Source organism: Cyprinodon tularosa, unplaced genomic scaffold (assembly GCF_016077235.1).
Source record: "Cyprinodon tularosa strain WSP-4 unplaced genomic scaffold, ASM1607723v1 ctg69, whole genome shotgun sequence".
Lineage (NCBI taxonomy): Eukaryota > Metazoa > Chordata > Actinopteri > Cyprinodontiformes > Cyprinodontidae > Cyprinodon > Cyprinodon tularosa.
Genome location: NW_024039440.1, coordinates 3,070,178 through 3,084,597, shown reverse-complemented (window position 1 = coordinate 3,084,597; position 14,420 = coordinate 3,070,178). Strand labels below are relative to the sequence as shown.

Here is a 14,420-nt window from a genome sequence, read left to right as displayed (position 1 = left end):
ATTAGGGCCACTGCAAAAATAAAAGTTAACTGATTTTTGAATTTTATTTCAGTTTTCAGTGGGTTTGAAGAGGTTAACGTAGATGGGCACAATGAAGGAAGAGATGTGAGAGCACACAGCTTCACTGACAATGTTGTGACTTATTTGGGAGGGCCAGTAACACATTGGTTGAAAATGTAGAAAAATCAAGGTGATCGTAATTTAAAATAGCACAACATAATATTGACAACATCTAAAAAAAAACAGCGACACTGTGGAGATACACATATCATGATGACTTGTGTTTATTGTCAGAACAAGAACACTGCATTGAACAGTATATGCTGCAAAATGTTACAGTTTATGAAACAAAAAGAATCAACAGCAAAAGCATTTAGTCCTTAATATAATTAATAAAAACTGCTGCAAAATAGCAAAAAGAAACATAACTAAAGTGTTTAACTGATTTATACTGCTCATATTCAGTTTCGGTACCAATGATTAATACATTAGTTTCTGTAGATCTACCGTGGCAAAGAGTTATCTGTGTACAGTTGTTACAGCAAACTGCAAAAGGGAAGTTTGTAAACATCAATAGTTTTTCCATATTCAGGATTTTCAGAAAACAGAATTTTGCCACCAACTTTTTCTTCTTCGAAAACGATAATCTGAAGAAGAAAAAAAACAGAAAAAAAACATGTCATATAACATTTAAGTCTAGATCACATCCAGACACACATAACATCTTTTCTCACTATCATTGCAGGGCCTTTCAGTTGACTTCCATTAATTTATACTGCCTGTCATGACCCTAACCCCAACCTAAACTTAACTCACACTTTAGTCCAAAATGTGACCCCTGATTCAAAAGCAGCAATTCCCCTCGTTGGATCCAGGCAGTAGGCTGCACAAGGGGCCAGCCGGCCCCTACTAAGGGTTATATTTTCAACATTATGCCCTACACCCACACACACACACACACACACACACACACACACACGCACACATGCACACACACATCCATCCCCATGCCCACCCCCCCCACCCCCCCCCCCCCCCACCCCCACACACACACACACACACACAAAAAGAAAACTCTACATGAGAGCAAAAGTCAAATTCCTTTTCTTATTCCAAAGATCACTAAAGATAATATGAACCACTTTGGACATTGTACCTGATTTTCTCCACTTCTGAGATAAGGACCTGGGAGATAAAGGAAATGCTGCGGACCGATGCACCAATAACGGCCCAGGTTCTGGCCATTGACAAACACAACTCCTTTCCCCCAATCCTGTGAATAAATGCTTCAAATTGTCACAGTGGAAAGCTCTATTTTTTTAATGTCAAAATTTAAGCCAAAAATTATGCTTAGATCTGGCCTGCAATAGATTTTTTTATTAAATGATACTCACAGGGAGTTTGATGAAGGTGTCTTTTGGAGGATCATCCACAATGAGTTTGGCCATAAAAAATCCTGGCACTGGTGGTGACTTGAAATCGGTTTTCCACTGTGCCGTGCTCAACAATCTAAAATTAATCACACACACACACACATACACACACACATATATACATATGTATATATATATATATATATATACAGATTTATTGATCCAGATACTAAATTAAGTCTAAAGTACTATTCATTTAGGTTCATAATATTTCACATGAGGATAATGTAATAGAAAGATTAAATTAGATAGTAAATAAAAAAAATAAATAAAAGAATCAAACCTTTTTATAAAGCTTGGCTTCAGATCTAAACAGAATATGTTGAACCCACTTATGCGTGTATCATTTAGAACAATGTCCCCCACAATACCTGTATCCAAGATTATAAGACAGCATGTTAGACCAAGGCACACACCAACTTTTGTCTTTTCAAGTTCTGGTGGTACAAGATATTAAAGATCCATTAAAACATTTCTTAAATTGTAAAAAATATTTTTTTCCCAAATAGCTTAAAAAAAAAAGGTTATATGAGAAAAGAAAAGTAAAGCAGCACATGATGTGTAGTAACTGACAGTGATCCTTGAATACCTTTGCGCTGGTTGTCAAGAGCTTTACCATAATTCACTCGTCCGCAGTTTTCAACAAGTACAGCCAAAGTCCTCTCTCTCTGCGAATCACACCGATCAATTTTTCCCTGGAGAGTTCTGATTGAGAATCTTAAAAACTAATGTAAAACATTTCTTCAGCAGAAAAGTGAATATGAACAACCAGGAAGTTTTAAACTTCCTTGTTGTTATAAAAAAAAATCAGTGAGAAAATAAAAACATAATCTAAACTTGGAAATTGTTGTATTTTAAAGCAGCATAAAGATGAGTAAAATGTTTACATCCTCTGCCTATAAGGTCTCTGTTCAAGGAATACGTACTTCGATGTTCACATAATACATGACAAAAAAATACCTCAGCATCAGGCAGCATGATTTCATGAGTCTTGTAGTCCAAACATCCTACATATTGTTTGTCCAAGAAAACCTGGAGAACATCAGTACATTCAGGTTTATATTCAAAAACACCACTTAGCATAAGTCTGAACCGCTTTCTAGAATAAAGGTCCTTGTTTTTACCAGTGCTCTGTCTCTGATGTTGTTCCCAGAGTTCAGAGCTCCTCCACTGCTGATGCTGGTTTCATACAGCGTGTAACCATACGACTGACCACTGTTGTTGTTCACTGGGAGGTTCTCCATGTTTATAGGCCTCTCTGACCTGAATGGCTGTATTGATAAACGGACAAAAATGACAGAATTTAACAAAGTAAACATCAATTGGACTTTATGTGACTGTCCAACACAAAATAGTGGGTGATGTCAAAAGAATCATGCATGGTCTTAAAATATTCTTACATATAAAAACCTGGACACTAGGGATGCACTATATATCATCATTAATAACAGTATCAGCCAATGTTTGTTTTAGGCATATCAGTGTTGGTCAGATAAGTAAAACTGGGCCTCTGATAATCATCCGATAATTATTTCCATGTAGTTGCTGTTCTTATTCCTGGATTGAGAGATACCATGTGGTATTTGTTTGGTTACGTAACGGTGATGCAGCTCAGGATTGCAGGTGATTGACCGAAGCAGAGAATCAATTTCAGCTCTGTTTTCAGTTCTCCATGTTGTCCAAAGGGTATGAAGAATATTAGTCTCAGGTAATGATATAGAACAGTGCATTCCTACTAGACACTATGGAGTCCTCATTTCCCTTAAACATAATTTTTTTCTTTTAATTTTGCCACTATTTTATCTCTAATTCTTTTATGTCTCTAACTGCTTTATACATTTAGAGACAAACTTCCCTTTAGCTTTGCAAAACAGACCAGATTGGCCCATTCTAGTATAGTTATGCTTTGATCCAAACCAATCTTTTGGCTTAACACAGCCATTGTACTGCTTGAGTAATCCACTACTCCACTTTAAAGTATTTTGTTGCATCTAAAGATGGTTTGTCAAACTCAAGTCTTCGAGGGCTTAGACGTGTCTCTTATCAACACGTCTGTATCATATGAGGGAAAAACGTCTTAAAGCTGCTGGACACAGGCCCTTAAGTACTGGAGTTTAAAACCTGCGATCTAAATGGTCCTTTAATATGCTTGTATTAAGCTCTAACCATCAAATACCAGCATACTTTTCCTCAGGAAATCCTCTCCACAGCATGATGCTGCCACTGTCAGGCTTTTAAAACACCCATCATCCTTTTCATATAGAGTAAAAAAAGTTTTGGTCTTATATGATATGAACACATTTGTCCATAATGTGCACTGATTGTGCAGCCACCTGCAAACAGTACATGTTACAGTTTCATTCAATTAATGAACAATGACTTTTTTTTTTGCAACCAATTACTGAAGGTCAGATCTGCAGATTACATCTCTAATGAATCTTCTGTCCACATATTCTCACATTTAGGCTGATGATTTTTTTTTAACCATCTAACCCTACTTTTAACTTCTGCAGAACTGTATTCCTAGGATATTGGTTTGGTCCTTTTCAAAACTGTCCACCTACATTATATAACTACCTACCTATAGGACTATTCCAAAAAAATCCAGCAAAGCATGCATTGGTGAAAAAAACTTTTAATCTTTTTGTTTTACCATTTAGTATTCATACCAATGGAAATGTGCTTACCTTCTCTGTGAACTGTATGCTGTCCCACAGAGACAGATTCTGCTGTGTGAACACTGTCTCATAAGCCTTTCTCTCCTGAGGAGAAGGCACTTCAGGAAGAGGCTCAGCTGGAACACAAACAGGCAAAACATTTCATTAAAACCAATCATACGTCCTACAGCCTTTAATTATAACAATAATTTTATTACCAGGTGTTTATTTCTTCACATTCAAATTAAATGGTAGTTTAAATGAGATCCTAAAGAACTTACAGTTGTACCGACTGAATAAATCTCTCAGAACTTCATATTTTTTAGTGTAGCCTCCAGCTTCAGAGAGTGGAGCATCGTAATCTGCCAAGAAACCATTCATCTTACAAGAATCCCATAAGATACATTTATTTATTGTTGTAAAGTCTATTTGAGTTCTGCGCTCTAAAGTCCCTTTCCTTACCATAACTTGTAACCTGAGGTTTGTAAGCGCCAAAGTCCATTGCTCCATTCATGAAGCCAAAGTTGGTCCCACCATGAAACATGTAAAGGTTAACAGAAACTCCTCTCTCCAAAATTTCAGACACCACACCCAGCATGTCTATCAGCACATATGAAATATATGAGATGGTGCATAAAGCAAGAACTGTGCAGCTTTACAGGAGTATAACTAAGCATTTAAATAGAAAATAGAGGCAAAAAAGCTGTTTTTTACTAAATGTAATCTCATAAAAAATCCAGTGACTTAAGCTGATGCTGGAAGCCCAAATAGTTCTGAATAAAAATACTATTTTAGTACCTTCTGCATGGAAGACATGATGATGCTCTCCCCAGACATCAAACCACCCAGACCAATACTCCATCACCAGTAGAGGTTTCTGGGGCTGAAAAAGGATGTATGTGTGATATATATATATTAGAAATCCCATCTAACACTGACTAAACAACACAATAGAATCAAAGAACAGATTGGTTGGCATCCATTACAAACATGTAGAATATATAAATAAAAACAACTTTTATGGAGAGACAGATATTTGACTGATCTCCTGAGATGGTTACACGAGAAGGCAATTTTTTGTTTGTGTGGGAAATGTGTGTGTTAATGATTTATTTATATGTTTTGAATCTTTGTGGTGTTGATGGCCGAGTTTATGTTTCTGACAGGTTAATATGTCTTTATCAGAAAGTAGTCCTTGGCAGCATGCAACCTAAATAGGTTCCTTGTGTCTCTGATTCTCCTCCATTAGGCATCTTCAGAACATTCTTTTTTTTAAAATTCAGATTCAAAAAGCAAAAATTTGGCACACATCTGACCAAACCACAAAGTTTAAGTAGAGTTTAGGAGAATCGGCGTGATTACGTTTGCTGGTATGACTTTTATGCTGATATTTTTCGAAAAAAAGCTGCTTCACACCAGCTGAAAGATTGTTCTAAATTTAAAGGGTGTACATGTTGCCTCAAAATTGTTTGTGGAGTCTTATTGGAGTAAGGGACACATTTATTTCAAGACAGTTGAATGTCTACCAAAGCGTTTGTTTCACATTCTAAAGCTGTAAAGATAATCAAATCATTCATTACTATTATTTACCTGCATGCAGGCTAAGTGCTGAATGGCTCCAAATGACAGCCTCTGAAGATTTATTGTTTTTAGAACTGAAATGATCAAATTCACAAACATTTTAAACGAGAATAAGAGCAGAGTATAACCTAGAAATAACCTGGTGTGCTGCATGTTTTGTCAGGAGTTATGTAGTTACCTCCTTCCATCCCTTTGTATCTCAAACCTTCCCAGTTGTCGGAGGTCAATAGGAGCTCATTGATCCCTCTAGATCGGAGGCACTAAAATATATGTGGAAGTCAGAAAAGGAGGAAAAACCAAATGCATTCAAATAAAAACAGGCAATTCCCAACAAAGCTAGCAGTTAACTCACATTCTTTAAGAAAGGCATATACTCCTCATCTTTAGCATATGAGCCATACTCGTTCTCAAGTTGGAGAGCAATGACTGGTCCTCCATTTTCAAACTGAAAATACACCATGTTACAGTAAAATGACTGAATGTCCTTTTAAGAAGAACACATATAAAATCAGGGTAGTGCAGTTACCGTCAGGGGTTGTATAACTGAGACAAGTTTGTCAAAATACACATTGACAGCATTTACAAATCCAGGGTAGGTTGTCCTTAACTGCATATCTTTATCTTGTAGCAACCAACTGAGAAAAAAAAAAAGAAGAAAAAAGTAAAAGGTATTATTTAAACATGAATATACCAAACTGAATATAAGCTCAGCTTCAGGGTAATAGTTTGGTGTCATCACCTTGGAAGGCCACCCAAGTCCCACTCAGCACAGATGTACGGTCCAGGCCGTAGGATCACCCAGAAACCTATCTCTGCTGCTAAGCTCACATACTCTCTGAAAGACACACAGAAATTACTTATTCTAATAACTCTTAAAGTCTTTTTATGTAATCCAGTAAAACATGATTATGCAGAGCCTTTCCTGAGATCTAGCTGATCTTGAAAGTTAAATGCTCCCCTCTCGGGTTCATGCAGATTCCATGGTACATATCTAAAAAACAGACCAAAGGGAAAGATTTCATCATTGTTAGATTAGAACAAGTAAAAAAAAAAAAAAATGAAACAGGTCACAGTGGTGGTCAGGCATTGAACTAACTCAACATCAGTGATTTAGCAATTTCAGGCTACGTATAACAATTTATTTAAACTTTTCCCTTTTTCAGTTTTAAACAGTAATATGAAAAACTATTTTGAAAATACAAGATGGCTGCAAAAGTCTATATTTATTTTATTTCTTTTTTCTGATGCACAGCAGCTTAAAATTGTGCATACAGTATCAGATATTTGCATCCCTTTGCATTAAGTAATACCAAAACCTCCTGGAATAGTTCTGAGTAAAATATATAGTTATTAAATACAACGAAACAACTCAGAAATACTAATTTCCTAGCATGCATTTGACTTCCGGCATAGTAAATGATACAGCAATGTGGCTATGTTAAGACTCATCCCAGGCATTTAATGTAAATCAGGTTTTAAGGGGGAAAAAATCTGTTTTAAATTGGCATCATTGTCTTTTTGTGTCCAGGTTTATACCACCTTGGTCTTAATTTGAGGTAAAGTTGAATAATTTAAAAGGCCACCCATCTTATCCATATCTCTATGTACTTGGTGCAAACTGGTGCCATCTGGTCACAAAGCAGAACCTGAGCATGATGATACTACTTTTATGCTTTACAGTAAATGCAGCTTTCTTCAGTATGAAAGTCTCACCTGCACAGAAGTTTTCTCTTCTAAATTGGCTGAATTTCTGTTCCATTTTGATCACTGCTTACTTTTTTTTTAAAAGCCTTTTAAAAGTATCAACCTTTGAACAGCTGTTAGATACTTTTCCTAAACCCAACATTCAAAAGATGTTTCTTTATCAGTCTTTATTTTTCGAAACTTATCCAAGATCCTCATAAGCAAAAAAAAAGTAAATACTTAAGAAGAAATTATTATTGAAAGATATTTAATCCCTTTTGGTGTTTTTTTAACAGGCATACGCACGTTGTAAGAGTATTGAGAGCACAGGCCTTCATCTTCAGCAGTCGATCCTTCCAGTAGGGTCTGGGCACGCGGAAGTAATGGATGGAGCCTCCCAGGATGCGGAAAGGCTCCCCCCTCAGAGTGAATTGAGAGGAGTCGGCCCTCAGACCCTCTAGATGGGCCATTGCCTTCAGTTGACTTTGAGATCTTTTGGAATAAAAAAAGAGAAAAAATACATGTCATATAAGCTATAATGAATTTCAACACTCTAGAAAACATAAATTCTAACATAAAGTGTCAGAAATATTGTGTTTTATTAAGATCTAGGCCTTACCAAGCCTTAGCTTTAGTGTCCCAAAATATTGGAGGAAATCCAGATGGCATCAAAACCACTGTGAGGCTGATCAGAGAGCAACTGAGAGTCAAATGGTGCTGGGAGGCCTCAAACACTGTGGATATTGTTGTTGGAGAACAACAGGGTCATAATACCCTCTCTCTCTCTCTCACTGTTGGTAGGTTAGAGCAGCGTTATTCAAGCGTACCAAGCTATACAGACACAGGTTACAAAAAAGAATACACCAATGGTTATTCTTACATAATCAAACTGTGATAAATTGTGGTAATTCAGATTCTGGTCATTCTAGCGTTTTATTGTAATTACATTATCAGAGCAATTAAATTAACTTCCCCTTGGGGAGCAGTGTGCTGCCATTGTGCGGCACCTGGGGAGCAGTGTGGGTTAGGGTCTTGTTCAGGGAGCCAGAGTGGCAGTCAGTGGGAATGGGGCTTGAACTCAGAACCTCATGATTCAAAGCTCAATGCCTTAACCACTAGGCCACCACTCCCCAAAGCAGGGATTAGGAAGGGCCTTGCCTAATGACCCACACTTATAGCTCATTCCCATATGAACCCAGGCTTCCTGTTTGCAGGACGGGTGACTTACCACCTGAGCTAGCCAGCCGCTAGCTAGCCATCATACATGTACTGTAGGTCTACATGCTCTTATACACTTAAGGTATAGTGGAGGTATTTCGCAAATTTTTGAAAAGAACCACCCACTCCAATAAAAACACAACAACACATATAGAACCCTGTACCTGCTCCTGAGAGGGAATGCCTATTAATGGGGTACAATAGCGTGCACAATCCCATTTCATTTTACGCTCTGTTTAAACGTTACTGTTTGCTTTTCTTATACAAGTTTCTCTTTCAAAAAGAAGATTTTTTATTTTTTCTACTATGTCAGACTCACCACCGGCAAATGAAAATGGGGATGAGAACTTAGCACAGCCTTACATAAACATATCACCAGAATGATTGACAAGTAATTCAGTTTATTTATATAGCGCCAATTCACAACACATGTCATCTCAAGGCACTTTACAGTTCACCAGATCATACAGTCAAATTGATTCAAAGTTTTCTATCTAAGGAAAACCAGTTGATTGCACCGACTCATTGACTCAACCCCCTTTTAACAGGAAGATACCTCCAGCAGAACCAGGCTCAGTGTGAGCGGCCATCTGCCGAGGCCGACTGGGGTTCAAGGAGACAGAAACAGATACAAAAAGCAACTGTAAAAGGCGGCCTGGTCCTGGAAACACACAGCCAGGCAGACGAGCTCTGAGCCAGCTCCCATGTCAGAGGATGAAGAGAGCACATCCAGCCAGTCACAGTCAGAGAAACAGGGCTACACTGAAAAACAGGCGAATCTAAAACATCTATAAACAAAGGTGTTGATGGCAGCAGCACAGCTGATATTTCTCTCCAGGATGGTGTCACAGCCAAACAGGAACAGACAGGTGGAAGCTACTATTAGAAAAAGCAGAGAGAGCATAACGTTAGAGATTAAAATAACAGATTATGTAGAGTGGGAAAATACAGATAGAATGAAGCAGAATGATGAAATAGGGGTTCCTATGTCCTTCAGAAGTCTAGTAAGGAGGACCAATTATTTTGATGATCCACCTGGAAAAAAAGAACATCGTCCACTATACCTTTGACATTTGCAACCTGAATCATCATCAGTAGGGATGCACGATATAATCGGCCCCCTATCGGTATCGGCCTGTATCGGCCTTAAAACTGAATATCGGACATCGGCCACCCCACCGATATTTTACCCGATATTTGATCAGCTTCTGAGTTTCTAAAGTCTAAAAAAAAAAAAAAAATACTACTTCTTCTTCTTCCTCAAAAACTTTTTTTACAGACTTAAAAACTTCTAAAGACGAGGGAAAAAATATTGATACATTAAAATATCACAATATCTTCATATGCTGATATATTGCCATTTAAAAACGCCATATCAATCTCTTTTACTAATGAAATATTGCTATATGTCATAGTTATGCTATGAAATCCCCCGAAAATTCACAAAATTTTGCCATAAATTTATATGTTGATATATTGACGCGGTATCGATCTATTTTACTAACAAAATCTCACAAGAATTTGCAAAATATCACAAGAGTTTGTAACAGAACAATGAAATTTCACGAGATTTTGAAAGTAAAATAGATCGATACCGTGTTTTTAGAAATCAATTTGATATCAGCATATGAAAATATATTTGAGTATATTATTTTTCAAAGTGTCAGAAATGGATAACAAAACTGCTATTTTCAATGACTACTTATTTTTGTCCAGCTTTAACATCAGTATCGATATCGGTTATCGGCTACATGAGTTTTAAAATATCGGCATATCGGATATCTGCCAAAATCCCAATATCGTGCATCCCTAATCATCAGTGTGCATTGTTTAGGTGTGGATTTGGTTTTATCAATGTGCCCTCACCATGATGTTCCCACCTCTAATACTCACCTTTATCAAGATGTTGGTGGATCTGTGGAACCACTCTTCCTCCACGGTTTCTGAAATGAAATCCACAGATTAGGGCTGATAAATCTTACAGAAATATAGATTATTTAATTCCTAAAAAAGAAAAAAGAAAACGTTTAATATTATTCTAGTCGAAGCTGATGGCGTTTCCTTATAGATTCTTGTTTATTTATGTATTTATTTACTTAATTGCATACATTCTTTCTTATTTATTGATGTATTTATTTATTATTAAACAATCGCCTACTTGTGTTATTCGTTTTTTTTAACAGCAGGATGATTTAGTGACGCTTCCAGAGCAGGGAACCGGTGGCTCTGGTCACGTAGCGCTGTTACTTCCTCAGCCTCCTTCCCTTTAGGTAAATCATTCACAGTGCTTGATGACTGCTCGGATATCCACACGTTACTTTTCACCTAAAATTGACATCTGTGGGCTCTTTATTAAGAGTTTAACGTGCAGCGTCTTATGACGCTGTGTGAATCGTTGTTTATTTTTCTTTTTTTTCTGTTTGTTTTGTTTTGTGGAGAGGACTGTGATCAGATGGGCGCTCTGCTGAACGTCACAGGAAACAGTAGATCCACTGTTTTTGGCCCATGGAAAAGTCTCCGCTTTTAGGTGTCCGTCTGTCCTTAAAGCAACGATATTTCCTCCTGCTTTGCATCGCTGTTGTGGCGATAACCGCTTATCATTTTACGAGGTAAGGAATGCTGGTTTCTTTAATTTACATTTGAAATGAAGCATGAGTTTGTGACAGGGCCCCGCCCCCCTGCCAGCAGTCTGCGCCACGTGCGCCTCTATGCTGCGCCATAATCCAGGTTTCAATAACATGAAACCTAAACAGGAATATCCACTTAAAAATGAATGCAAACGTATGAAACGACACCATAATCAGGATTGATTAAGATTGGTCAGAGCTTTTAATCATATTTGCTGGTTTTCCAGCAGGGTTATTTTTGAATGTTGTTTTTATCTATTTTATGAACCAATAAAGTAGTTTGAAATGAACCGATGCCGCGCTGTAGACTTTTAAAATGTGTTAAAACGTTTTAGTGAAGTTGAATGCAAAAAAAAAAAAAAAAAAAAAACAAACAAAAAAATTCCCAGTGCTTTTGATTGTTTTATTATTTTTTTTATTTATCAGAGCTACATTGCTTTAAAAGCCTACTATAAAAGCCATAAACTGATTACCGGTAAATAAAATGACCAGCATAATCCAATACGGTTTTTGGGCCAAAACTTTAGAGACTAAAAACCCTGATCAAGAAGGATTTCCAAGGCAACAGTTAAATAAAACTCAAAATTTGTTTTATAATGCATATTAATAAAATGTCTTATATCTTATCACATCAAAGGGTTATCAAACAATATATAGACACAATCTCTATTGACACATCCTAAAGGACAGTGTGTGTGTGTGTGTGTCAGTTGGTGTTCATGACTAAATATACAAAAGGGGCCAGGGTGGGCCCAGTGCTTTTACATTTGGGCACAGAGTAAAAGCATAAAAAAAAAAACAGAATCAGCTCATGGTTTGATATATTTAGTGAGACAAAGAACCAAAGAGTCTTAAGTATGAGGTGCCCCCAGAGACATAAATCAGACTTACCTTGCATAGACAGATATTAAATTCTTATTAAACTCTTCCATATAATATACTGAAAAACATGTGTAAAACACTAGTGAAAAGCTCTTGCATAAACTATAGTGAAAACATTTATCTCTTATATAACCAACTGAAAACCTCACAAAAACACTAGTGAAAAGCTCTCACATAAACTAGTAAAAACATTTACGTCTTAATAAAACAAGATTGAAACTCCCAAGGTGTATCGAGATCCTATAAAAACCGTTAAAAAGAAATCATTCATATTGTCCAAAATCAGAATGGTCATGTTAGGCTTGATCACTTGACTGCAGTTGCCATAAAATGGTGATCATACCTCAGTGCATCTGAAGATAAGTGTGCAACACCTTTCCCCCCAAACACCAGACGTCATTTAGGGTTTTAGGCCAATCTGGTCGGTCCGTCATAGTCTTGATTTAGTCCATAAATTGTTGAAATTTGGGCTGTGCTTGGTTTGTCTGATTTTTTCCTACTTCTGTCCTATAACAAACATTGAAAACACAGTTTTCAATATCTTTTTAATGACCTGAAAATTAAGGCTTTTCACCTTTGACTTTTAAACCTAATGTTTGGACGTAAATTATGCCGTCTTTAAATGTCTATTCAACCAATTTTTGCTCAGTGGGTTACGAATGGTTGTTATGAAGCATAGACAAAAAGCCTGACATGCTGATCCAGATTCTTTTATAACTGACACAGTCAGCTGTTTAAGATGTTTCAATTTTATCCTACTAAAATACATTAATCAGTATCCACGAGACAATAAAAACTACCGCTCTCAAATATAAATCAAAGTTTAGATGCTTGACAGAGGATGATGTTCTGGTTTTTGCAGAGGTAGATAAAATCAGTGGAAAAGATCAGTTTTACAATAACTATCTGCTGATCATCTACCTCCCAAAATTAAGAGAATCGAGGCAGATTGAGCGGCAGGCCGATGAATCGTTCATTTCTACAATAATACTATTGATCTTTTGTTTTTAAAGCAAAAAAAATACTGTTATTATTTCAGTTTTAAATCTTTTGGCCAGTGGCGTATATTTACTGATATTAGCAATTTATCTCAGTCTTAATCCATAGCTACATTCATAAAGTAACAAACTACATCTAAATTAGATATGAAGGTTTATGAATAGAAAATTCAAGGTATTTTTTTTTTATTTGACTTGATCAAATCCAGTTGTGTTGACCTCTAAGTATGGTGGACATTGACTTTGCTCCGCTGCAATAAAAGATACAGTGTTCAAACACAATTGTTATAAATGTAAAATTCAAACAGCACAGCCACTTAATGAACATTATGGCCCTTTTTTTGCATCATCGTTCTTCATGCACAGAGTGCATACAAAATGACAATAAAGTTTGTCTGAGCCACTTCAAGAACCAGTTTAAACATACAGATGATAATATCCAGTCATGGTTCCAGTTAAGCAGTGGCTAAGTGTTAACATTTCAGCTATATCATAGATAAATATTCATCTTTAAAATATATCAATGAAGTATGTGAAATTGAATACATTCAAAGGATTAAGTTAGGAAAAATTAATCAGGAAATTAATGAATTATCTGCTTATTGCCCCATTCAGTATTTGGCCACAACTTATTGCATAAGTTAAGAAAAGTAGAATAAAAAACTAATAAATGTGTGGATACAGATTCCTACATGAATTGATTGCCTGCTGACCTTACATCACCAAATAGGCGTGGTTTTCCTTTACTGATTGATAGAAAAAAAAAACTATAATAAAACCCAAGATAACACAAGCACATACAAACATTTTATCTTGGTGATACCCTGAAGAGATATCTACGCAGGTGAATTGAAAATATGCTTCATATATAATGTATGTATCTAATATACCTTCGAAATAATTTTGCATTTGCTTTTTCTCCTCAGAAACCATCCACCAAAAGCAAGAATGAAGCGTGTAGAGGGCCTAAGAGCAAACTCCCCACAGTTCACTTTGGAGAAAAAACCTTTCCGCATCCTAGGAGGCTCTGTCCATTACTTTCGCGTCCCTAGAGCCTATTGGGAGGACCGACTGCTTAAGATGAAGGCCTGCGGCATCAACACTCTGACAACGTGAGCGCTCCGTGTAACCCAGCCATGGTGTAAAACATGTCAAGGAGCAAAGGTCAAGAGAGCGAGACAGATAATAAAACACAGCATGAGACAGATTAGAGTCTCAAGAGTTGTACTTCTGTAAAGAATAGTTTAAGGGAATACAAAATAAAAAAAACAAGATATTTATAATTTTTAAAATGAATGAAATGTTGAAAGCACAAACATGATTATTCTTTGTGCTTTTTTT

At 36.5% G+C, this 14,420-nt stretch overlaps 2 protein-coding genes across 4 annotated transcripts in view; one reads left to right on the top strand and one right to left on the bottom strand.

Moving 5' to 3' along the window:
* Positions 1-260: 260 nt before the first annotated feature.
* On the bottom strand, positions 261-14,175 carry LOC119771778 (beta-galactosidase-1-like protein 2). 2 transcript variants are annotated; one of them, XM_038267910.1, is made up of 21 exons: positions 13,970-14,175; positions 10,466-10,515; positions 7,974-8,088; positions 7,661-7,846; positions 6,594-6,662; positions 6,411-6,506; positions 6,198-6,306; positions 6,024-6,116; positions 5,850-5,931; positions 5,681-5,745; positions 4,889-4,973; positions 4,553-4,690; positions 4,372-4,452; positions 4,121-4,227; positions 2,558-2,704; positions 2,394-2,465; positions 2,023-2,101; positions 1,717-1,804; positions 1,395-1,509; positions 1,157-1,273; positions 261-647 (listed from the first exon to the last, which is right to left on the bottom strand). In XM_038267910.1, exons 4-21 carry the CDS (start codon positions 7,822-7,824, stop codon positions 537-539), a joined length of 1,818 nt encoding a protein of 605 aa, XP_038123838.1. In that variant the 5' UTR covers positions 7,825-7,846; positions 7,974-8,088; positions 10,466-10,515; positions 13,970-14,175; the 3' UTR covers positions 261-536. The 2 variants fall into 2 exon arrangements, with proteins under 2 accessions (XP_038123838.1, XP_038123839.1); XM_038267911.1 differs by lacking the exons at positions 10,466-10,515; positions 13,970-14,175 and having other exon boundaries at positions 7,974-8,138.
* Positions 10,963-14,420, top strand: part of LOC119771776 (beta-galactosidase-1-like protein 2) — a 41,315-nt gene continuing 37,857 nt past the window's right edge. The window contains exons 1-2 of one of the 2 annotated variants that reach the window (XM_038267907.1): positions 10,963-11,181; positions 14,006-14,191. In XM_038267907.1, coding sequence (XP_038123835.1) covers positions 11,078-11,181; positions 14,006-14,191 — 290 coding nt within the window. In that variant the 5' untranslated portion in view covers positions 10,963-11,077. Of the gene's footprint in view, positions 11,182-13,851; positions 13,924-14,005; positions 14,192-14,420 lie in introns of those variants that run through there. The other variant, XM_038267908.1, reaches the window with a different exon arrangement.